This window comes from Apteryx rowi, unplaced genomic scaffold (assembly GCF_003343035.1).
Source record: "Apteryx rowi isolate R43461 unplaced genomic scaffold, aptRow1 scaffold_19, whole genome shotgun sequence".
Taxonomy (NCBI): domain Eukaryota; kingdom Metazoa; phylum Chordata; class Aves; order Apterygiformes; family Apterygidae; genus Apteryx; species Apteryx rowi.
In genome coordinates, this window is record NW_020448196.1 from 5,099,433 (window position 1) to 5,122,854 (window position 23,422).

Below are 23,422 nucleotides of genomic sequence, written 5' to 3' on the forward strand. Positions count from 1 at the left end.
AGAATCTACCAAAAGCAGAGTTTTAGAATCAACAGTGAAACCTTGTGATAAAAATATATATATATTTGGGGTTTTTTAAATTCATGTGTGGTTGTTAAAAATAGAAATTGCCTTTCTCATTAAAAAACAATAAAGTTGCAATGCTAAGCAATAGCTTTTCTGTTCCTTAGTACATTGAAAATTTGGAAAAGTGCTCTAAACTAGAGACACTGAATATCAGTAACAACCAAATAGAGAAGATTGAGAAGTTAGATAAACTGTTGAAGTTGCGTGAACTGAATTTGTCTTGCAACAAAATCAGGTAAGCAGAAACGTGAATACTTTTGATAAGCCCAGATACTATAAAGCTGAAGCTGACATTCTCTTATTAAGTGAGATCTCCCACAAGTGTGAACAATAATGAAGCTGGATTTGCCATCACTTTTATGTCATGACTAACAGGCTTTGGTGAGCTCCTATTAAAGAGCACAAGCTCTTATTAAATATCCTCAAAAGGGAATCCAAAGGAGAAAATCAGTCTGGGAAGTGCTGTCAGTGTGTCAGGGCTGCAGTGCCTGATTGTGTTCCTGGGAAACAAAGCCAGAAATGCAAGTTCCAGATACTGAATTAAGATTGTACAGTAACCTAATTAAATGCATTAGCTATTTAGTTAAATTGTTATTGCATATTGTTGCAAGTAATACAAGAATTCTTCCTTTAGAAGAGAAGACTGAAAGAGCTGTATGAATGGGCCTGATCAGGCAGGCAGTAAACTTGCTGAATTGCTTTTTCACTTTGATTGTTTTGAGAGTTGGGTATCTTATCTGAGTAGTGTAAAAATGCTGAAAAATAGTGGTTCAAGCAATAGTAAAATGCTTTGTTTCCTTTAATTTTTCTATTTGTCATGTCTGATCCTTTTATGTGAGACTGACTTTGCAGTAGAGAAGCCACAACTTCAGTAAAGAAGTTAACGATAGGAAGTGTGCAAGACACTAGCATTTTTACACATTGCATTCACGCAACTTCCTCTCTTAACAGGAATTGAAAAGGTCAGAGTAGCTTTTGCTTTTGCTAATGCTGTATGTTTTCAGACTCTAGTTATATACAATTTGTTTCTACTCAAAAAATAATATGGCCACCAGGGCACATTCTATGGTACTTTGTTAGAATAATCATATCTTTAGATAACCCCTGAGGCAAACTGAAGCCTAGTATGTTTTCCTCATTAGGTATTCAGTATTTTAATGAAAACACTAAAAAATGTAGTTCTGCACATTATCAGTTTACAGTTGATTCTTGTGTTTGTATGAAAAAATAGACATCTTTATTGTGGTTTTGCTATGTCCTCTGAGTTTTCAGTAACTAAGGAGAAAAGGACCAAATTTGTATATTAGAATGAAACTACCACACTTCTAAAATAATTACAGTATTAAAATGAAAGGATGCAAAAGTAAAGGTTTTGCCACAGTAAACAGCAGAGTCTGGCTGTAAAATTATTGTTTGTTTGTTTGTTTTTGTCATAATGTAATGCTTGAAAGTAAATCTGGTGTAATTTTCTTTTGAATTGTGAGTCCATTGCAGTAAACTATTTTTTGCTTGTTTCTTGGATGGTAAGTAGTTGARACAGGTTTTATTGTAATTTGCCCATAGTGCCTCAGTTGCACTGTAAAATTGATTTGCTTCATAATGAGTTATGTTTCTCTTCTTATTTTCAGTAAAATTGAAGGCATAGAACATATGCAGAATCTACAAAAGCTGAACCTTGCAGGGAATGAGATTGAGCATATTCCTTTGTGGGTAGGGAAGAAATTGAGATCCCTGCGCATCCTTAATTTGGAACAGAATAAAGTATCATCGGTAAGTGATTATAGCTAGAAACAGTAATTGTTCAAAATCTTTTCACTGAGGTGAACTTATAAATTTACATGGCAGGCTTATTGTGAATAATTACCAAATGTCCTTCCAGAGAGTTTGTGTTGAAATACAGCTGTTGTGAGTCTAACAAAGTTTTCTATCAGGAAAACTCCCTTTTGTGACAGGTATTCAAAGCATAAACCTATGTTACGTTCACCAGGAAAGTAAAGACTTTGCAAACTTAGGAAAAACTTAATGAAAGCATGAAGATTTTTGCATGTTTTCAGTGCTCTCCCTTATGATAAGTTAATTACATGTTTTGGGGACCCTAATAATCTATTTGCTTATATTTTGTGTTTAGGACCTGATTAGATTTACCTCTGTGGCCCAGGTTAATTTCTGTGTTTTGTAGCTACAAAAGGGGCATCTATGAAATGAAGTCACTTAATAGTACAATTCCTGAAGGAGTCAGGCTACTAGGAGGAGAGATGATCCAGCTTTGAGTTCTCCTCATGACAAGGGCTGCCTTTTCTTATGAACTAGTCTGTGGGAATTTAAGGTTTTATATATATATCCAGAGCCCTTCCCATCTTGGAATTTCCAAGGTCAAACTTGATGAAGTTTGTTCTCTTTGCATTGGTATTTTTTCCTAGAAGAAACAATTTGATTTCAGAAAGCTAGTTTAGCCATAGTACTGTGTATTTTGGTAGGTTTTTAGAGGTTCTAATTTAGCATAAATATTAAAATAAACCTTTTGATATGACTCTAATGTAAAAAATTTTATACAATCAGAAATTCAGTAATGGGCGTTTAATTGTTCTTGGAAGGTTGTCTAACTGTTGTACCATTTGTCTTTGATTTAGCTCCATGATATTGCTAAACTAAAGCCTCTACAAGATCTGACTTCTCTATTCCTTGCTGATAACCCGGTTGCAAGTCTGCCTCACTATCGCTTGTACACCATATTCCACTTGCGAGCACTGGAAAACTTGGAGGGACAGCCAGTGACAAATCATGACAGGGAGGAAGCTCTAGAGAGGTTTAATCTAGGTAATAATAATATACTAGAACAATAATTAATGACGCCAAATTTAAGTTTAGATGGGTAAGATTTCTATATGGATGTTTCTATTACTTTGTTTTTCAGAAGAAATAGAAAAATTAGAAAAAGAGTTGGAAAACACAGTAAAGGAGATGGAGAACCTTAAAGTTAAACAGTCCAAAGTGCTTGAGCAGCTTCACCATCAAGATGAGGTGAATAAATCATTAAAAGAAAAGACTTTGCAACAGAAACAAAGCTATGAAGATCTACAGAGGGACCTAGACACCAAAAATGAGTTGGTAAGATAATCACTTGCACTAAGGAAATACTAGGATTAGTTTTGTTATCAGAGACAGTGCTATCAATGGGAGAGTTTAAATGACTGGAGATTTTGTGCTTAAATTTGAGAGATCAGTATTTTGGAAGACCCAAAGCTTAGGACATTTCAACTTTGTCCAGAGGAATTATTCCTTCACCAGTAGTTCTTTAATATTTTTTCTGTGGGGAAAAAAGTAAGTATACTGAACCAGCAGTTACTATCATCCTTGTAATACATAATTTTTAGTAACTTATGTTTGTCTCTAGTCTTTTTTGTTTGTTTGTTTAAAGCTTTGTCAGTTGATGAAAGATTAAGTATTTTGTAGCTGCTAAATTGCCAGTGTACTGAAGCTCCTGAATTGTTCAGACTTTGAAGTGCTGCTGCAGCAAGGGGGAAAATTAAATAAGTGTATGCATACTTGGTGTTTGAATAGTTATAGGCCAGTGATACCCCTCATATCTTACTTGTTAGACTTGTCTTCTGCAACATGATCCTTAGCATTCTCTACAGCTACTATTCCTACAGCTGTTTCTTCTGTGAATATGCTTACTAACCAGCAGCCTATTTCTGAAATCTRGTTTTCAGTATAGTGAGATTTAGCAGTATATGTTTTGCAACTTAACCCGCTCTTGTCCTTTGGATGACAAACTTTGCTTGCTTCTTTCTTCCTTTAGCTGGTATCTTGGTTTGTCACAGTTCCCTTTCTGCAGAGCCTTTATTCCTCACTAAAGGTAGTCCCCCTGTGCTCCTGGACTGCAGGGTTATTTTTATTTCTAGGATTTCTTTGCATGTTTAATAGATTAAGAACACTTACATAAACTGTTCTGTTGAGACTGCTTATTCACTGAGTTTTCTGGATGCTGTTTTCTCAAAGTTTTTTTTTTTGTTGTTCTTAAACACCATTCATTTTTGCATGGCACTACATATTTTGATTTTGTTTTAAGTCTTTCTTTAAGCCTTTCCTGTATTCCAGTCTATTCCACTTTTTTTTTTTCTCTCCATTAGTCTGCATTCCACTGTCTATTGGAGTTTTGCTGCATGTTCTCCCTCAGATATTCAGCATGAAAAGGTGATTTAAAAAAAAAAAATCACATGATGGAGCTTTTTTTAAAAAAAAAAAAAAAAAAAAACCCACACAACCAGCATAGGGTTAAGCTACAATGAAGTGCATAGACTTTAGACACTTTTCACAGTCGAGATAATTTCTCTTACAAACAAAGAGTTTAAGAGTTGGTTACCATTGCCTGTTGGTAGCAGCAATTATATTCATAATGTGGTGTGGATTTTGTTAAAGGATTAATTGTACTGAAATTACTTTCTTTCCTAAGTTACGGACAAATTTATTTTCAAACTTGGGATGCCTCAGAAACTGTGTTTGTATAAGATAAAAATTTAAAAGGCCTTTCATGTGATCTTTTGTGTTATGTTAATTGTGGGGTTCTTGTCTGCTCTTGTTCATCATAATTTATCTCATAATGAGGTTGTGCTTTGTTATATTTTTGGCCCAAAATACAGAATCTTAGCTTTTAGATTTTTTTTTTCTGTCCTTTAATGTTTCAAAGTTAATGTCTGTGCCTTACTTTCTACTGTATTGAAATGTATGTGATAATGATGACTTTTGCATGAGTGCAACTCACTTTGTTTACTGGTTTATTAGCTAAAGCAGAAAACAATGGAGCTTACACGAGCTTGCCAGAAACAGTATGAATTGGAGCAGGAACTGGCATTTTATAAGATTGATGCAAAATTTGAGCCATTAAGTTATTTTCCATCAGAGGTAATGATTTTAAAATAAAATTCTTTTAGTTTTTGTTTTTCTTGCTTTTCAACTTAGAAAAACTATGAAATTTATTTTCCATAAATTTGATAGACACTGCTTTGCAAAGAGTTATTAGTTATAAAATGTGAAAATTTCTATTTAAAATCACAAGTTACATAACTTGAACATATTTTCTTACTGAAGGTTAAAATGAATAATTTGTTAAATCTAAGTGACATTTAATGCTTGAATATTAGTATGGATACATGTATAAGCTTTAACTGAGCAGAGCCAGTGAATAAACATTTCATTCCTATCAAGAACGAAGCACATGATTGTCCTTACTTCTGGCTTTTTTTTTTTCTTCTTGCTAACCAATAGAGCTAGCCTCTGTTGTACTTGCAATATTGAAATTACCTTCTTAGAGATGCCTGAATGGAGTCTGCACAATAAAAGTATGTAAAGATCAGTGATCATTAACTGTGAATGTTTTTTAAAAAAATTATATTTGAGTAAGTTTAAGTACAGCTAGTAGAGTGGTATAAGGATAACCTAGATTAGTGTTAAGTCTACAGCAGTATTAAGAAAAACTCCTCCAGTCAAATACCTGTTTGCATTTAGCAAACTGATCATACCCCAATTGCTAATGTGGCTGTCAGTATCATTAGACTGTTTGTTTTTATTTCCATTGTAAAATCACAAGAGTGTTCAAGGCCAAAAAAGTCAAGCATAGTCTTGGTTTTTTTTCTTTTTTTAAATTATTCTGATTTCAAGCTGATTTTTCCTTTGTACGCTTATTAAGAGAGTTAAATGTATCTTCCGAGTTGACTGCAGCCATGTTTCTAACATTGCTTCATACATTTCAGGATGTTGAACTTGATGATGTACCTGGTGAAAGTCCATATATTGGTAAGGCCAGATACAAAAGAAATATGTTTATAAGAGAGGGTTTTATTGGTAGTAAAGCTCAGCAGATGAAGATTGGAAAAATGCAACTAGATGAAGACGATTTATATAGGAACCCCCAGCTAAAATTGCAGCTTCAAACTCTAGAGGAACAACTGAAGGATAAAGAAAAAAAGATTAATTCAGGTAAAATGTTAAATTTATCGAATAAAATATGTGCATCAATGTTTCTTTCACTGATGAAACTCTTGACAAATATTTGACATGCGAATACCAAAAGTATATTAAAGGCTGTAACTTCTAAGCTYTGTATTTGATGCATTTGATGCAAAATTGTTACAATTGCTCTTTGTTGTTATTTTAAGATAATTCAGTAAAAAAGGATTACATTTTTATATTGAAAAGAGAATGCTAGGGAAATCTCCTATCAATGATACTTTAATTTATTGGATACAACCCACAAAAAAGCTTATTGGGCATACATTGGAGACATCAGAATATATTAGTTCTGATGGTCATCGTTTTAGGAAGATGCATTCTAGTTAAAGTATTGAAAGAAAATGTGTATCAGTGTTACATGGAATATAAAAATGTATTTTGATTTTTATTTGTCTGTAGCACAAGGAAGATTAGAAGAACTGCAAAGTGCAATAACAAATGCAGAGCAACAAGTTTTGAAAGTAACAGAGGAACTGCAACAAGTGGAAGATGCTCTGGCTCAGAAAAAAGTATGTGAAGATGAGCGCTAAGTGATTTATTTATTTAATTATTTATTTTTAAGGGCCCATCATATGCATGTAAATCCATTTGTCATGCATGAAAAAAATCTTAGAGTTTTTGGGTGATTTGTTTATAAAAGCCACGAGACTTGTAGTATAGTAAGTTGCATTGTTACATGTTTCGTGTGATGGTGATGATGATACTGATTGTTAACTTGCTCCAACACATTTTCAAAGGATACCTGTATGACTATTGCAGTAAGTAGACAGTTAAGGGTCACTGCATTACGCAGCAAGAGACATTGATTTGAATCCTAACTTCCCCTTCTCAGTTCCAATAATCAGTGATCTTACAGCTTCTCAAAAGCTTACTAGAGGGAGCAGAAAGAAATAAAATAACATTGCAACAACAGCATAAGCAATGCTGAGGACCTGAAGTCAGCGTTCATGAGAAAGGATGTTTTGCCGTGACATTTCAGTATACTTGTATGGGTTGAATATATGCTGATTTATCAGAAAAGATCGTTCAGGGGAACTCATACTGTGTACGTTTTGTAGTGTAACGGCTGTATAATCAACGTTGATACTGTATAATCAATAATTTATATTAATCCATCAGCCTTAAACTAAAATCGTATCTTCCATTGCTTCAACTATTATCATAAATTATTGCTATTCCTAGTCTTTAAACTTGCTTAAAAATCTTCCATACCTCAACCTAAGGAGTGAAAGGGAAAAAAAGACATTCCGGGTTTCCTTCTTAGGACTGCAAGAAGGAATTATACAAGAGATTTCAAAAGCCTGTTTAAAAATGAAATATTTCAAGGTGATGGATTCTGGGGTTTCCTGGTTTGGCAGACTAATGTTATATAATTGTCAGTTGCCATAAGCTGACTTCTTTTCTATTTTGCAGTTCATTTTGAGAAAGTCCTATGAGTTTTTGTTATCTAAAGAAAACCCTCAGGATTCAGAACAATCAACAGATATTTTTAGACAACCTGCTAAACCAGCAGTCTGATTTAATTTTTTAAAAAATGTTCTCAATTGGCTGTATATTTCCAATATATCTATTTTACCCAACCTGCAGATATCAGAGGCCAAGAAGGAAGATCTTGAGCAGCAATTGAGTAACAAGATACAAATCTTGCATCAGCTACGCAAGGAAGCTTTAGAACTGGAAAAACAGATAGAGAAAGAGAAAAGAGAAATAGGGAAAAAAGAGAAAGAGCTTGAAGACTTGCAGAGTTCTCTTGCTTCGGTAAATCCTAGAGATCCAAGACATGTAAGTAAAATGAAATCTTAAGTTTTTCTGTACTTCATTTATTCATGTGCTGAGAGATGTAGTAAAGATCTGAAACACTTTTTTTTTTTTTTTTTTTTAAAGGGGGGACAAGGGGGCATTTTTATATAGTAGCAGCTAAATAATAGAAGGCGCGTGCGTGTGTTAGGCAGGATTCCCGGTAGCGGACGGGCCTTTGGAGGGAGCGGCCCGCCGTCCCCGCGGCTGCCTCCGCGCTTTAAATCACAACACAGGAAGCGGCGGCCGGGGCCAATCGCCTCCGGAGCTGGTAACAGTCAGCGGCGGCCGCTGCGGGGAGGCTCCCTGCCTGCCTGCCTGCCTGCCTGCCTGCCTGCCTGCCTGCCTGCCTGCCGCCGCCTTCTGCGCTTTCCAGCTGTGTCTTAACTAACCTGCTGTTGGGGAAACAGAAGTGTTCGGAGAAGGCAGAAGATGAGGCTTTATTGCTTTTTATTCTGAAGATATCTGTTCTTTATTTAAATGAATTCTTGATCGGGGGTGGGATGTTTTGCATATAGTATCCGAGGAAGAAAAGACAAAGGCAAAGCTGTAAGTGTTTGGGTTTTTTTTAAACAGTACTCTTGTGACATTCAGCAGCTGCAGCAAAATGACTCAGCAGCAGCACAGTACTTGGATTTTACTTGTTGAAATTACACTTTTGAAAGCCGGATGTTAGTTTGTCTTTAACAGGTGACAACTGAATTGTATTAGTATGAATTTTAAAGATAACTTTTTATTTTAATATGCTAAAAATACAGGAAGCTACGTATTTTTAGACTTTTGTTACAGAAGCAACTTTACTAGTGATTTTTCTGAGAACTTATAATTTAAATTTTCTAGTATTAGCTTGATTTGTGAAGTTTTTTTTGTTTTGTTTTGTTTTTTTGTTTTTTTTGAGTAGTTAAATTTATTTATTTTTCATCGCGACAGTGTAAACTATGTATGTTTCCAAGTTTTTGTCATTTGAGTTGTTTGTGAGTAATTTCATACTGGTGAGAAACAGGTAGCCCTATACTGTGTTGATAATCTGGTTTTGTATACAATTGAAACAATCAGCTAAATTCTTAGTAAACATGTGAAATCCTGACCAAAGTCTGTGAGCTGTGGGCACAGTGGGTTTCTAATAAATACAAAAATAATTCTGCTTTAAGTAAATACTAGTTATGACATTGGCCTGACTTTGTGGTTATCTGGGGTATTTTTCCCTGGGTGGTGACCTGAGAAGTCCTGAAGCATGGTCTGCGGTGAAAACAATGCAGGATGACAGCATTAAAGCTTCTGGGGGAAATCATGTTCATTCTTGACTGAAAGAGGAAATAATAGGTCAGGAAGAAAAGCAGTAGCTGTGAGAACCAATTTATGAACGTGGGCTTTCATCTTYCCTGGCAAGAGGGAGAAGTTTCTAATGATTGTTTTTCACACAGATTGCTTACCTATCTGGGATTCTTTGTGGGGTGGTAATGAGGGGGAGAAAAAAAAACAAAAGCCAAGCACAACAAGGTGTGCGCCGCACTTGTGACTTGTACTGCCAGTAGTGAGGCAGAGCAGGAGAACAGAGATAAAATACTGAGTTGACTTGTTTTTAATCCGTATTGACATTTTCCCACTTTGCCTTTCCAACTGTAATTTACAGGCACACATGAAAGCTCAAAAAACAAGCAAAGAACAGCAGCTTGATATAATGAACAAACATTATGAACAGCTGGAGAGTCGCTTGGATGAAATGCTTTCTAGGATTGCTAAGGAAACTGAGGAAATCAAGGACTTGGAGCAACAGCTCACTGATGGTAATTTTTTCTTTTCGTCTTGGAGTATTTCTTGTATTTTGGATAACATCACGATTGAATTGAAGATCCAACTTTGTGTATATTTGCTTAAATGATGCACAAAATGTGCAGGAAAAAGTTGAAAACTATTCCTAGATGATCTAAAAGGAAAAAGGTACAGTAATCTTGAGTGATTTTTCTAGTATGTTCACCTCACTGTGAATGATTGGGGGAGGGTGATGTGTTAGTTAAAAACGACAACAAAAAAAACCCAACTGCTTTGATTAAAGGACTGCTTTGTTGCTGTGGGGGATCAGAAAGTCAGGACGTGAAGGCCCTTAATCAAGTCTGAGCTGAGTGGCGTTTTGGTTATTTAACATATCCTTCTGGTCTGCAATTTTGTTACTACAACAGAGGAGAGGGCTATTCTGCTCTTTACTGTATGAGTGAAGTATTAATAGTCTAATGCCATTATGATGTCTACTTTTCACTTCTACTTCAGGTGGTAGTCTGAAATGTGTTCATGTCCGTATCAGAAATACTAAAGAATAGTTACACAGCTAGCACTCAAGCTGATTGTTAAGAGATTCACTCATATCATTTTAGCCTGCATAGAGGTGTCTTTTACATGCATCAGTTTAGTCCTCTTTAAGTTTTCAAAACTGACTTAAGAAATTTAGTTCATTGACTTTATTATCTATAAACTTACTATACATCTGAATTTTATGTGAAAGTAAATATTCCAGGTCCACCCTCTGTATATTTAGCTTTTAAAACAATTGAAACAAAATTGATTTAGGTGCAAGGGTAGCAAATGTCATCTTTTTTGGTGGGTTGGGAGGGAGAGATGCACAGGGAACAAAGAACTGGAGGTGGGGAGGGTGACATTTTTTATGGAGAAATTATGGAAATAATATTAATTGAGAGACTTCCTACACCTATTTAATATCTAGCACTGCTGAAGTTTTCCAGTGGTCAGGTCAGTATGGTAATAAGCAAATCCTATGTTCTAATCTTTAAAACACGGTACAGATATTTTTTTTTTTAGTTGAATACTAGTTACTTGTGTTTATCGCATATTTCAGTAGAACAGTTTAAAGAAGATTGATAATGGCAATTTTGTTTGTCTTGTAAATAGTTGTAAATTATTGACTATGTTGAATTTATTTTGCATTCTGCAGGTCAAATAGCAACAAATGAAGCACTCAAAAGGGATTTAGAAGGTATTATCGTTGGATTACAAGAATACCTTGAAAGTGTGAAGGGTCAGGCAAAACAGGCCAGTCATGAATGTAAGGAGTTGCAGAAGGATAAGGAATCTTTGCTACAAAGATTGGCAGAGCTAGAGGAGGAAAGAAACAACCTGGAAATAGTTGCCATGGATGCAGAAAATATGAGAAAAGTAAGGCTTAATGCTATGTTTCTTCCCAAATTCAGATACTTAAGAATAAATTTGAAAATATAAGTAAATGACAGAACCGGGAATGGCAGACCACAGTTCCCTGGACAAAATTATTTTCTGATATGATAACTTCAGTCAGATGTTCCCATGCCTGTTAAGAACAGAATTTGGCCTTTAAAACCAGAAGCATACAGTAAATGTGTACTTCATGGAAGATCTCTTAGAAGGGCAGGCATTACCTTTCAGGACTGACTAAAAATGGATTTGCAGTCAGTGTCTTAGTGAATTGCATTAGTGACAATTAGTGACTAGTCCAGCATGTGCATATTATTGCTTGCATCTCTCCTGTCATCCAGTTGTTTAAAGAGCTGTCTTATTATACTGATGAGTTTTAATTAAACCTTAAATCAGAGACAAATGTATATCACTCTAGGTTACATCTTGCTAATCTGTGTGTAAATTTTCTGGAAAGTCTGTCACAATAGCATCATTGACCTGACCTTAGTATATGTTTGTTCTAACTAGCTCAAAGCTTTTATGGTTGGTGATTAGGAATAGTGTCTTGATTTTGATCCACCAGCTGCCACATTAACTATCAGTTCCTGAGTAATAGAGGAAGAAAGGCAATGTACTCTAAGAAATCCTGGCTGTCCTGTGTTTATGTTTCTGAAATGAATGTAAAATTTTAGGAAATTGCAATGCTGGAAGGTGCACTCCAAGAGCAACGAGAAATAAATGAATCGCTTAGAGATGCACAAGGGGACATCAGTGCCTATGAGGCTGAACTGGAAGCCCAGTTAAGAGACAGAGACACTGAAGCCAATCAGCAAAAGGAAGAATTGGAAAGACTAAAGCAACTTAGCCAGGTAAGAACAGGACTTCTATGCTGTCAAAGGGATAATCAAGCTGGAAGGGGGTGGGGGGGGGCAGAAAAAAGCTTTCCTCCACACAGCATCTCCAACATTGACTTACAAATAGTTGATGGTTTAGATGTGCCCAAAATGGAAGGTGGTATCAGTTCACTAGGATTTATAACTTCAGATTCAAACCAAGGTACAGTTCATTTGAGGGCTCTCTGTAGAGCATATTCACCCTATTTAAACAAAAATAATTATCAGCATGTTTCTGGAAAGAGAAAATTGCACACACATCAAAAGAGTGACACAAACAGTCCTATGAAAAGTAGCAGGAGAAAGACAAAGTTTGTATTTGTTGCTTTTTGTACTAGAAATTGAGGTTTATAGCAAATCTTTTATTTTGTACATAAAGCAGTAGCCTTCTGCTGGGGAAAAACAATGTATGTTTTTAATTTGTGCCTTCCCATTTCATCCTACTGCTGGGGATCCTTATTTGGATTGAGGTGCAGTGGTGATGTACAATAACTACTATTTTGGTTCAGCTTCCATTTGTTCATCTGTTCATCAGAAATGAAGGTGGTGGTTCTTCTGAGAGATTTATTCCAACTACGGGTTCCGGATTGCAGTAGAAAATGCAAAATTGTAAAGTGTGGTGTTCTCTCTCTACCCCTTCCCCTCTCCCCAGCCCCCCATGTCTTTCAGTTCTGGWGTGTCAGGGAAAACTTGGAAGTTCTGTGTAAAACACTGACTAAAGGTCTGTCAGGTTCCATACGGGTGGGATGTGTTCACGCTAGGGGCCTAGATTAGAATGTGTAACACCAGTCCTGGCGATGGTGGTGTTTTCAGGAATACTGCTGTTATGTTTTTTGGTGCTGGAGGTTCGGGGTTTTTGATTGTTTTTGGGCAGGTGCTTTTTAAAGGGGAGTTATCATGTTGTTATTTTAAGAAATACAGCTGTTTTCTGGGGAGTGATGGGGTGGGGTTGGGGCGAGAATTGGGGAGAAAGGGTTAATCTGAAATCTTTCTGTGTATTTAGATGGAACGATCAGCCCTACAAGCTGAACTTGAAAAAGAAAGGCAAGCATTAGAGAATGCTCTGACCAAAGCACAAATAGCAGAAGAAAAGGAACAAGAAAATTATAAACTCCTTTCTCAGTTCAAACAATTGCAGGTTAAGTATTTGTTGCCTTTTTGATATGTGGTACATTTCTCTACTCCTCTTAGGAATAAAGACTTTGCAGGGTTCCTTTTGAATCTTGTTTTGATACTCAGTAGTATTTATGACTCTTACTTATTTTAATTTTCTTGTTCAGGGACCCTACACCATTGTCATTTATCTGTCTATATTATACATTTGGACTGACCTTTGAAATAACTTCAGAGCTGCTCAGTTATATTGCAGAGGAATTGATAAATCATTTAATTATATCTTAATTTCCCACAAACCTCATCCAGTGCATGTCAGTAAGAAAATTATTTGGGTGTAAAACCAAAAACTGGTTCAATGCCTAAAACAAACTTCTATTTTATCTCTTTAAAGCTGTGGTCCTGAGATCTTGCTCGGTTGCCATGAAACAGTAATGGCACCCAAGTACAGCAGGCAGCACAGCTTGTGCTTCTTAAACTCTTTGGACATTTGAACTGCATATGTATACAGAAAAACCTTTACTTGATAATTGTCACAGATCAGTGCCTTACCTTGGGATTAGAAACTGAGTGTTCTTCTTCCTACATCTTCTGAGAGGGTCAGTCAACAGGATTTCTCTAGGCAAGTTTAATACACTGGGATCAGGATCTTCACAATATGACTGGTAGAGGAGCCCCTTCTGTAAAGCATCTGAATGGTTAGAGCAGTTTCCCTCATTGTTGGAAGTCTGGTTTCAGTCCTTCTTTGGATGTCAAATCCATTCTTCCCATCTCATGTACTCCCCTTATGAGAGGATGCCCTTACCACCAGCCTATAAAGGATCTTCGCCAGACATTAGCACTATCGTTTTTGCTGAAACTTGCCAATGTGCAGAAAAGAATTCAAGATTAATAGAGCCAGGACAAGTATGACTTGTTGGGCTAGTGGCTGGTGCAGTGTCCCTGATTGCTCAGTTCTGTAACGGATGGATAGTGTGACAGGCTTGTGTATGTCAATGGGCTTTGCGTATATAAAGACATTCTTTAACTAATGTAAGAAAAAGGTAAGGTCATTTCTGACTGGCATTTAAATACTTTTCAGCACAGAGGAAACAGTAAAGCAAAGACGATTTGGGGTGTTCCTGTTTTGTTACTGATACTGGTTTTTTTGTACGTTTACACTGGAAAAATGCTTGTTGGACTCTTATGGGATTTTTAACACTGAAATCTGTGGGGGGTGTTTTTTGTTTTGTTTTTTTAGGGAGACAATAATCTCCTGAAACAACAGCTTAAAGATCTACAAAATCAGCTAAACCATGCAGTTGGTAACTTAATTCATCCTGAGGAAGTCCTAGCTCGTATAAATGAACTCAAACAAAAGCTTCAGATGGGAGTTGGAGAGATTAAGTGAGTAAAAACCTTACAAACAGTATTGGATTTGTGCACATGAATTCAGTAAGTACATAAAAGTAATAGTGTATGTGTGCTGCGTCCCACTGAGTGCAGCCTGGGGCAGCTCAAACATGACCTCTAGCACTGTGTGGTTAATTAAGAGAGCATCACCTGAGCTCACTAATTATATTATTGAGAGAAATATACATTTCTCTTGGGTTTCACTACCAGGGACAGGGCTTGCTTTTTTTTTTTTTTTTTTTTTTTCCTCCAGCCACAAAGAATGGGAATAAACAAAGAAAGACAAAGAATGGGAATAAACAAAGACAAAGAATGGAATAAGCAGAGCTGGGGAGAGGCCTGTCTGTGCAGTGTAAACTGTTCAGTGCTGCACCTGAGCTCATTTATACTGGATGTCTTAAACCCTTGTACTAACATATCAGGTTTCATTATTTTATTTACTGTTATCACTATTTTCTGTCTTGCAATCTGGATTGATTTTCTTTCAGATGTCATAATTCGGCTGATGTTTTAGGGAAAAGCCTTGCAAATTTGCAGAAGGAATTTAATAACATCCTTGCTGATGCACAGAGAGAAAGAGAGAAAGCATGGGCAAGAGAGAGACAATTGCAGGAAGAAATGGCATCTCAACAGGATAAGCTGGAAGATGTACAGGAAAAATATAGACAGGCACGTAACAAAACTACAAAAACAAGAGTAAGACAACTTCAGCTTAGTCAAAAAACGTAACTTGTAATCTGAGGGTTGAGTTTTACATCATATGTAGCTTTGCTTCCCTCCATCTTTCAGAGAAGTATAATCTTACTAAAAGCAAGCAAAATAGAACACATTTGCTTGCCAGAAATTGGTTTGACACCTTGCTTCAGAGCAGGACACTATTACTTGTGATTAGAACAGGAACAATAATTAGCATTAGAGTTTTGATTTTTTTTTTTTTTTTTTTTTTTTTGGTTGTGCACAAGTGTATATCATATAGTAGCTTCATGATAAAGAAACTATTATAAACAAGCAAAAGCTTTTGAAAAAGGAGGACAAATAATTGATGACTTCCACACTGTGTATACTGTGAAATTCTGGCCAAAGTGGTGAAATACATGGGTCATTCTCACTTTCTTTTGATAAGTCTTATTGTTGTCTTCACAGGCTTCCGACAGTGTTTTTAAGACAAAAAATTAAAATGCATGTTTATACTTAGACTGTGGTTTAAATCAGATATTTTGATGCATATGTCATATGCTCCTTTGTAACCTTTCATGGCCTTTTGGGCCTTTTGTTATATAAAGCTTGCACAAGAATCCTGCTTGGAGGAGAAAAGTTCTATGTGCATTAAAACTTCCAGAAGAAGTCTTCAATTTGGGCTGTAGGATAACAAGGAGAGACCCACTTACTGGTATTTATGTAACAACTGTGGAGTCGTGAATTTTTTTTTAATAGTTCTTATGATTTCTGCCTGATTATTTGGTGAATTAGAACTTTGACTCAATTATATGTCTCACAGGCAATGAAGAGAGCCTAAATATAGATAGAAAAATAAATACAGCCAGAAACCTCAGAAATTCATGATGCATATTATTACCAAAATAACTTGGACACTTATAAAATATAATCGTTACAGTGGCAAAATTTCTTTTTCCCTTCTCTTTTGGTACCAAGTATACTGATAATTGCACTTTTCAGGCTGTTCATTGTAATTTATTTCAATTACAGGTTAAATCTGAAAACAGGCAGAATGAGAACAAGGTCCATCAGTTGGAGAATGAAATTCAACATTTACATGAAAAAATAAAGAGCATGGAAGAAATTCAGGGCCTTGCTGATCAACAGCTCCAGGAGGCAGATGAGGAAAAAGAGACTATTCTTGCCCAACTGGAAGACTTAGAGAAAAAGGTAGGAACGAGTAAGAACAAGATCATACACTGCATTTGATTGCTCAGGAGAAGAAGATTCTAAAGCTTTTAAATTGTTTTGCTTTCGAAGACCTAGATCAAATACAGAAAGAACTCAAAAGGTTAAATATAACTCCCCCCCCCCCCCAAATTTTATTGGTCATCTTGATTTTGGATTTTCTGACTCTTTATGCACACAATTCAAAACAAGATAGAATGTTTGGAAAAAGTCATACCAAGAGTAAGTCTTCCTCTTATGTTGTTTTTTACTTAAAACCTATCATAAAACCTATTGTTTTCCTGGTTTCAGAAAAAAATAGATGATGCCAGGGCAGAAATGCAATTTGTCAATCTAGACAAAGAATTGAAGAAATTAAAGAGAGCGATCATAACTTCAGATAAACTGGCAGCCACAGAGCTCTCCATCGCTAAAAATCAGCTAAAGGCTCTTCATGGTACTGTTCTCAGAATTAATCAGGAGCGAGCTGAGGTAAATCAACAGATTGATAATTAATTGCTTGTTTTAGTTAAGCAGTGCTTTCTAATGACCATTGTAATGAGGGCAGTCCTGGTATTGCCTTTTAAATTCAACTTTAAATCTTTATTCTGAACTGTCTTGCTACCCAGGAGCTTTTGCTTTGGAGGATGTCTCATTTTGAAATATATAGATAAGAGTCTGAAAAAACTTGGGTTTGGACTGTCTTACTGTGTTTTAGAAGGCAGGGGAGAGGCAAGTTTAATCTTTTATCAGTTGAAAACAGAGTAAATAATTTATTGTTACCTAAGACAGAGAAAAGCAAAAGAAGGAAACATAGAATTTTGTTCTTAACACTTATAGTTTTAAAACTGGGAACCACTTTTGGCTATATGCAGACATATACTCTCTAGAAATACTATAAAGCTTAAAGGAGGAACAATATCTTTTGTAAATGGTATGTATTCTTTTACCAGTTTCTCTAATCCCAGAACAGGCTAGTGCTGATGCTTCTTATTAGTCTGTTTTTCACAAAGCTGCATGAGACATCTGCAAGCCTGTGAAGTACTCTTGCAAACTAAAGCCCAAATTAAAATTTCATTTATAGGAATTCGAGGAAGCTGAAGAGTTCTATATTCAGGCAGCTCAGGCAGCTCGAGATCTTGCCCGAGCAGAAGCAGAAATAGAATTGTTACAACAACTTCTAAAAGACAAGGAAGAACAAGTAAGTTGTGGCGATGTTTGCTCCACATTATAAGAGAAGGATTAAAATATTTAGAGATAAAATACTTAGGGACAGTGCTTCAGTGGCTTTCTGAAACTGCCAAATTTGACAATTTAAACGCCTAGGGTTTTTGTCCCCCATTTTCTCAGGTTTTTACAAGTCACGATGTCTCCCTCCCCTCAAAGAACAAAACAAAAACCTCTTGCTGACTAGGGCAGCTGCTTTTAAGTAAAATTATCACCTGTTGACTTATAAATGTCTTTTTGTGGATGCATCTGTAAGATTCAGTCATTTGAAGGGGTGGGGAGAACAATTTTGTTAAAACGGTTATGTGCTTTTTTGCTAATAAGCATTTTTGTAGTAATGGATAGGCCTGTTTGGAAAAAGTTCTAGCATAGTCTGATTTTCACTGAAGTGCTTTGATTTTAAACTTAATTTTAAATAGTTTCAGCATGAAATGGGGAAAGCTGGTGATAAGACTGTTGAGTCAAGCTCTGAGAAGTTTGAAATTGATAAATTAAATGGAGCTATGAAGCAACAGAAAGCAGAAATTGACCGTTTAAGACGATTGTTGGACAACATCAGAACAGGTAACGTGCCTCTTCTATCTCTGTTTCTTGCAGTTAAGCATAGATATAGAAGAATTCACTGTCTTCACCATATTTCTCACTGTTTGCTCCCTAACTTTAAGAAGCTGTTCAGAGCTCTGATAACAGTTTATTCTAGGAATTCTACCTTCCGGTACAGTTCCTGTACATCTTGGGGTTCTACATGTAAAGTTGTTTAGCAGTTTAGTACTGTGTACTTTCCAACTGCTCTCAACCATTGTCGGAGAGCTGTTCAAAAATAAGGGAAAAAAACCAAGCATCAGTTATCTGTAGTATGAACTGAGCGTGTTTTTCCCTTTATATATATATTTTTTGTATTATTTCAGATTAACAATATAGCAATGAGGAAAAGCTTTAAATTGCCATTTTAATTAAAGGCAAAGGCAGTATTTATGACTTAATTATTTCCTATATGTGCTTATAAAACCATGTACTTAATTTACAGGTAACAAGGATGAAATTGATGACTTACAAGATGAAATTGCAGCACTCAGAAATGTGCTTTCTTACCAGAATGATTACATCACTAGTATAACAGAACCATTCAAAAGAAGGGGATACTGGTATTACATGCCATCATCACAGGTGAGAAATTAAAATCCTATTATGTGGAGAGGAATTTGATATGGGAAAATACATTGTAAACTTGCTAGATTTGGGGGAACTAAAGAGAAAATGTTGGCTGGCATAGACGAAGAGGAAATACTGAAACAATACAAGTACAAATATGTTCTCTGATAAAGCCTTTGCAGAGTCCTATAGTAATAAAAATCTAGTATAGATACAAATTGGAGAAACTACACAAAATGAAGTATTGTAAAATCATTTAGGAAAAAGTTTAAGTAAAAAAGGGGACAGCAAGGGGAAATATGTTGTTTGCGTTCAATAAATCTGTATTTTTGATCGCTCTTTCTTCCCTAACATAGACAATAGGCATTGTAATAGGCCAAAAAAGAGTCCTATGTGATAAAAGTTCTCACACTTTTTTTATTTTTTATTTCTCCATCACACAGGTCAAACATTCTATAAAGGTTACTGTGTATTGCTTGATGATATGGGATTTCCAAAGAGTCCTTTCAAAACAGTGTTTGTCTGGACTTAAGAGAAAAATTGTTAACGTATATGTAGTGATCTTTTTAATGCAGCATAATGCTTGGGAATGAGAGAAGGCACAGTATGACTAGCCTGTTCTTGAAAAATCAGTGTTTGGAATGTCTAGAACAATTCATTTACTTTGTTGTTTCTAGAATACAGGATCTCATATTAATGCACATTCTCTTTTCTTTAGGCCTCAACTCCTGCTTCTCACAACACAAAAGATTCTGGAGTTGGTTTACTGTGTTCTGGCACATCCCCACCCAAAAGAGGGCATGTTCAGGACAAGCAAGTCAGGAAGGAAGACGTGCCTAGTCCAAGAGGCTGTTGGATTTATTCACCAGTCAGAACTAGGTTGTACAAAACAAATTCTGCTAAAGGTAAATCAGTCTCATGGTCTCAGAATGTTTAGGAACATACTAAACATAGATTTGAGTAGAGTTCACAGTGAATTTTCCTGGTATACCTGAGTGAATCATAAATGTTTATTACTCTTGAACTCATTTATTTTAAGCAATGTTTGTTACATTTTTGTACGTTACATAGTTAAGAGAATGTGTTTTATTTTGAAATGTGCATTTTAAGAATATCTTTTATTTAAAAAGTGAAAAAGTAACTTTCTTTTTCTTTTTTTGCCTAAAGATAGAAGAGAGAAAGATGATGGTGGAGAAAATGAGGAAATTCATGTTCCAAAAGACCCTCCCTTTGTACCACCACCTGGTACCGTTATTTACACAGTCCTTCCAGATGGTGCCCCTGTACCTCAGGGAACTGTGGTTTATGGCCCTCCTCCTTCTGCACCAGCAAATGGAGGCTCAGTTGCTCCTGGAACAGTTATCTATGGCCCACCTCCTGTGGGAGCCCAGGTTGTTTATGGCCCTCTTCCTGCTAATTTCTCTGTCCCACTCATTCCTGTTGGAGTGCTTCACTGCAATGTGCCTGAACATCATGAAYTGGTAAGATACAGAGCTGTAGGCTGCAGATTTAGCCATAGGCAGTTGACTTATGAATGAGTGAGGAACACTTTTTAACAATGTGCTTTCTCAGAAAACATCCTCACTTTCACAGACTCCATGTAAGGAGACAAAAAAAATCTCCCAAAGAAGTCAAATTTAGGATTATGCGGAATCTTAATCTAGTTATGAAAAAGTCTCTTCTAGCAAGATCCTGGATCTGAGTGCTTGCTAATGAGAATGCTCTATCTTTAATGGTCCAGTCTTTGCTAGCTGTAGCTGCTGTTGTGTCTGAAATATGCTGTTTTGGAGAACTGAGGTGGAAAACTGGTCTTGATTTAACTATTGTATTTTCTGTATGTAGGAGAATGAAGTCTCGAGGCTAGAAGACATTGTGTATCATTTAAAGTCTCGGAAATATGGAGATAAATGGTCAGGGGAAGCTGATCACAAACGTAGGAAAGAGGTGGAAAAATTACATCAGAATATTGAAGATCTGGTGCATGAAAGAGAAGAGCTGGAACATGAAGTAGCAGAGCTACGAAGAGCAGCTCAGAAACATAACAAACGGAAGTAAGAATATTGTACTAGATTGCATTTAAAATAAGCATGTGGAAATTCTTAATAACTTTTTTCCAGTAACAGTCAGTTTTGATACCTGTACAGTTAATGTTCACATTTGTATAGTATATGTAACAGACTATTATAGCTTTAAGAGACTCCTAGGTCTCTAGCATTTTGTATTTTAATTCTGTTGGTGTTGTGGGTTTTTCTTTTTTTTCTTTTTTTCTTTTTTTTTCTTTCCCCTCCTGACTTACTAGGGACTTTATTGAAGGGCATACTGACAATCTAATAGCAGAACTACAGTTAGAAAAATCTCTTAAGCATCATGAAGATATTGCAAATGAAATTGAATGTATAGAGAAGACACTTTTGAAACGACGAGCAGAACTTAGAGAAGCAGACAGGCTACTTGCAGAAGCTGAAATAGAACTTGAGAGCACACGGGGAAAGGTAAGTAATGCCATAACTCTGAGTGCAGAAGGATTTCTGTGTTACATAAAGATTGTTTTAGGCAGAGGAAATGCATGTTTTTAAGGGGAAAGGCAGGTGGAGATCATTTTAAGTTCTAGGAGTTGCATGTTTTTGTGAAGAATTAAAAAATACACTTTGTGTATAGTAAAACTACTTTCCCTGTCACTTTTTAATTTCAGTCATGCCAGTACACAAGTTCATTTTCTTTGGATAGGTGTCTCCCATACCTTTTTTTTCCCCCCTCCTTTTAAATACCCTTCTTTGAAAATAAGCACTTGAATGACCTGTGCTGGAAGGAAATGCTTCAATCCTTGCCAAAGAGAAGGAACCTTTTCTGTTCCAGGGGAGGAGAGAAGAAAAGGTTCCAACTCATTAGTATGCAGAGAGAGGGCTCAGCTGGAATATTCAAGCAGCTATTGAATTCAAGCTGGGAGGAGGTCGTCTTTGGACAGCTAACCCGCAGGTTATAGATATAGAAAGAGTAAGAGGATTGATGGGAATCTGTTGTTTCAATAATCTTCAATTTTTGCCCTAGACCAAAGACACTATTCAGAAGTACAATCGTGCCAAACAGCATTTGTCCCGTACTGAAACTGAGGCAGAGGAGCTAGAGCAAAGGGCTCGGGAAGTGGCCATTAAACTTGTGAAAGCAGATCAGCAATTAAGGTACACTGTTTTGGGGCTCTTTTGTGAATTTGTATTGAATGGGGTTGAGGAGAAAAGCAGCATGCTTTCAAATACCAAGATACTGCTTTCAGAGAGGAAGAGCTGTAAAAATGTTGATCTGAAAAGCCATAGATGCTTCTTTAGATTATTGCAGGCGGATACAAGGGATTTAGAACAGCATAAGATTGAACAAGAAGGTATCTTGAAGGAAATCAACAAAGTGGTGTCTGCAAGAGATTCCGAGTTCCAGTCATTAAACCAGAAGATAGAAATGCTGACTGAAAGGTAAGTATTTATTTTTAATTTACCTTAAGCACTTACTGGAGGAGGACATCTTAGTTTATGTAATATTAAGTTACTGCCTAAGGTATTCTTGTTTCTTCTGAACCATGTTTTTATCTTCACTGCTAGTCTTCAGAAGCTTCAAGGAGATATTCAAGTTGCAGAAGGTAACGAAGAACATCACCTCCAAATCCTTAAGGAAGCAGAAAACATTCTTCAAGGCAAGAAAATTGAACTGGAAAGACTGAAAGATCAGGTAAGGCATATTTGATTAACTCAAGACTTTCAGTTTTGTTGGTTTTGACCTAATCACATGCTGAGAAGAGTCTTATGTTCTGGACTGCCTTGTCTGAAGAATTTAATTCATAGGTTTGTTTTACTCTCTGTAATTTGGCTTCTCCTTGTTTTGTCTTGTAAAAAGTATGATCTCGGCCTTGGCAGCATTTCTGCATAACAAATATTATTGCAGAGTTCTCTTGACAATTCTTGCTGCATTTCAGAGTCAAAAACTTAACACTTTGAGATACAGGGCTGCAGGGTCCAGGTCAGAACTTGGTCTGTAGTGCTGGGCTTATTATACAGGCCTAGCTACTGAAGTTCATTGCTCTGGTGGGTTCCTTATGTGTGACACCAAATACTTTTTTTTTTTCTTTTTTTTTTTTTTAACCAGGAATCTCTTTGGCAGTGGGATAGTTGCAGGGGAGGTTTGGGTTTTATGTGTGTGTGCTTTTGTTTGTTTTTTCTCTTGTGTAGCTACAGAAAAAGACTTCTGATGCTTGTTATGTTAAATTTCTACATTGTAGATTACTGCTCAGCAACAAGAGCTGCTGCTTCTGGAGCAACAGCTGAGTCAAAGAAAAGAGGAGCTGAATGTCCTTCAGGATTGTATTTCTCAAAAGAAAAGTGACCTCAGAGAAGCTCTTCGAGATGGGGAGACTGAAGCAAATGAAAAACGACGCCAAATAAGAGTAACTTTTCCAAATGAATTTTTGGTTCATTATACCTCTGTTAAAAATAACAAAAAGAATGGAAGAGAAGTATCAAAAAGATCCCACAAGGTTTTTATAAAATCAGTTTTGCTTTCTGCCACCTCTCTTAAAACCCACTGAAAAAGGAGATCAAGCAAGTCTAAAGTCTTTGGTGTGCCCAAGAGCTTGACCAGATGCAGATATAAGAAATAGAACTCTCTAGTTTCAGTGATACTTACAGAATTGGTCCCTTGAGCACTTGAGAACTAAATTATATTAAGTAGAAGTCTCT

General features: G+C 36.2%; 1 protein-coding gene across 15 annotated transcripts in view; it reads left to right on the forward strand.

The window, feature by feature from the left end:
- Positions 1-23,422, forward strand: part of CNTRL (centriolin) — a 36,967-nt gene that overhangs the window by 2,857 nt on the left and 10,688 nt on the right. For 5 of the 15 annotated variants that reach the window (XR_003252927.1, XM_026062369.1, XM_026062367.1 and 2 more), the window contains exons 4-29: positions 171-301; positions 1,695-1,836; positions 2,697-2,883; positions 2,981-3,174; positions 4,852-4,971; positions 5,820-6,045; positions 6,478-6,587; positions 7,666-7,860; positions 9,509-9,662; positions 10,823-11,043; positions 11,733-11,909; positions 12,937-13,071; positions 14,287-14,432; positions 14,927-15,134; positions 16,146-16,325; positions 16,635-16,814; positions 17,407-17,523; positions 17,969-18,113; positions 18,577-18,716; positions 19,420-19,606; positions 19,869-20,182; positions 20,544-20,752; positions 21,001-21,193; positions 21,750-22,165; positions 22,292-22,418; positions 22,966-23,220. Coding sequence is in view for 14 of the 15 variants with exons in the window: in XM_026062369.1 (XP_025918154.1) it covers positions 171-301; positions 1,695-1,836; positions 2,697-2,883; positions 2,981-3,174; positions 4,852-4,971; positions 5,820-6,045; positions 6,478-6,587; positions 7,666-7,860; positions 9,509-9,662; positions 10,823-11,043; positions 11,733-11,909; positions 12,937-13,071; positions 14,287-14,432; positions 14,927-15,134; positions 16,146-16,325; positions 16,635-16,814; positions 17,407-17,523; positions 17,969-18,113; positions 18,577-18,716; positions 19,420-19,606; positions 19,869-20,182; positions 20,544-20,752; positions 21,001-21,193; positions 21,750-22,165; positions 22,292-22,418; positions 22,966-23,220 (4,809 nt within the window). In the remaining variant the exon portion in view is untranslated. Of the gene's footprint in view, positions 1-170; positions 302-1,694; positions 1,837-2,696; positions 2,884-2,980; positions 3,175-4,199; positions 4,264-4,851; positions 4,972-5,369; positions 5,409-5,819; positions 6,046-6,477; positions 6,588-7,665; positions 7,861-9,508; positions 9,663-10,822; positions 11,044-11,732; positions 11,910-12,936; positions 13,072-14,286; positions 14,433-14,926; positions 15,135-16,145; positions 16,326-16,634; positions 16,815-17,406; positions 17,524-17,968; positions 18,114-18,576; positions 18,717-19,419; positions 19,607-19,868; positions 20,183-20,543; positions 20,753-21,000; positions 21,194-21,749; positions 22,166-22,291; positions 22,419-22,965; positions 23,221-23,422 lie in introns of those variants that run through there. The other 10 variants (XM_026062372.1, XM_026062374.1, XM_026062375.1 and 7 more) reach the window with 10 other exon arrangements.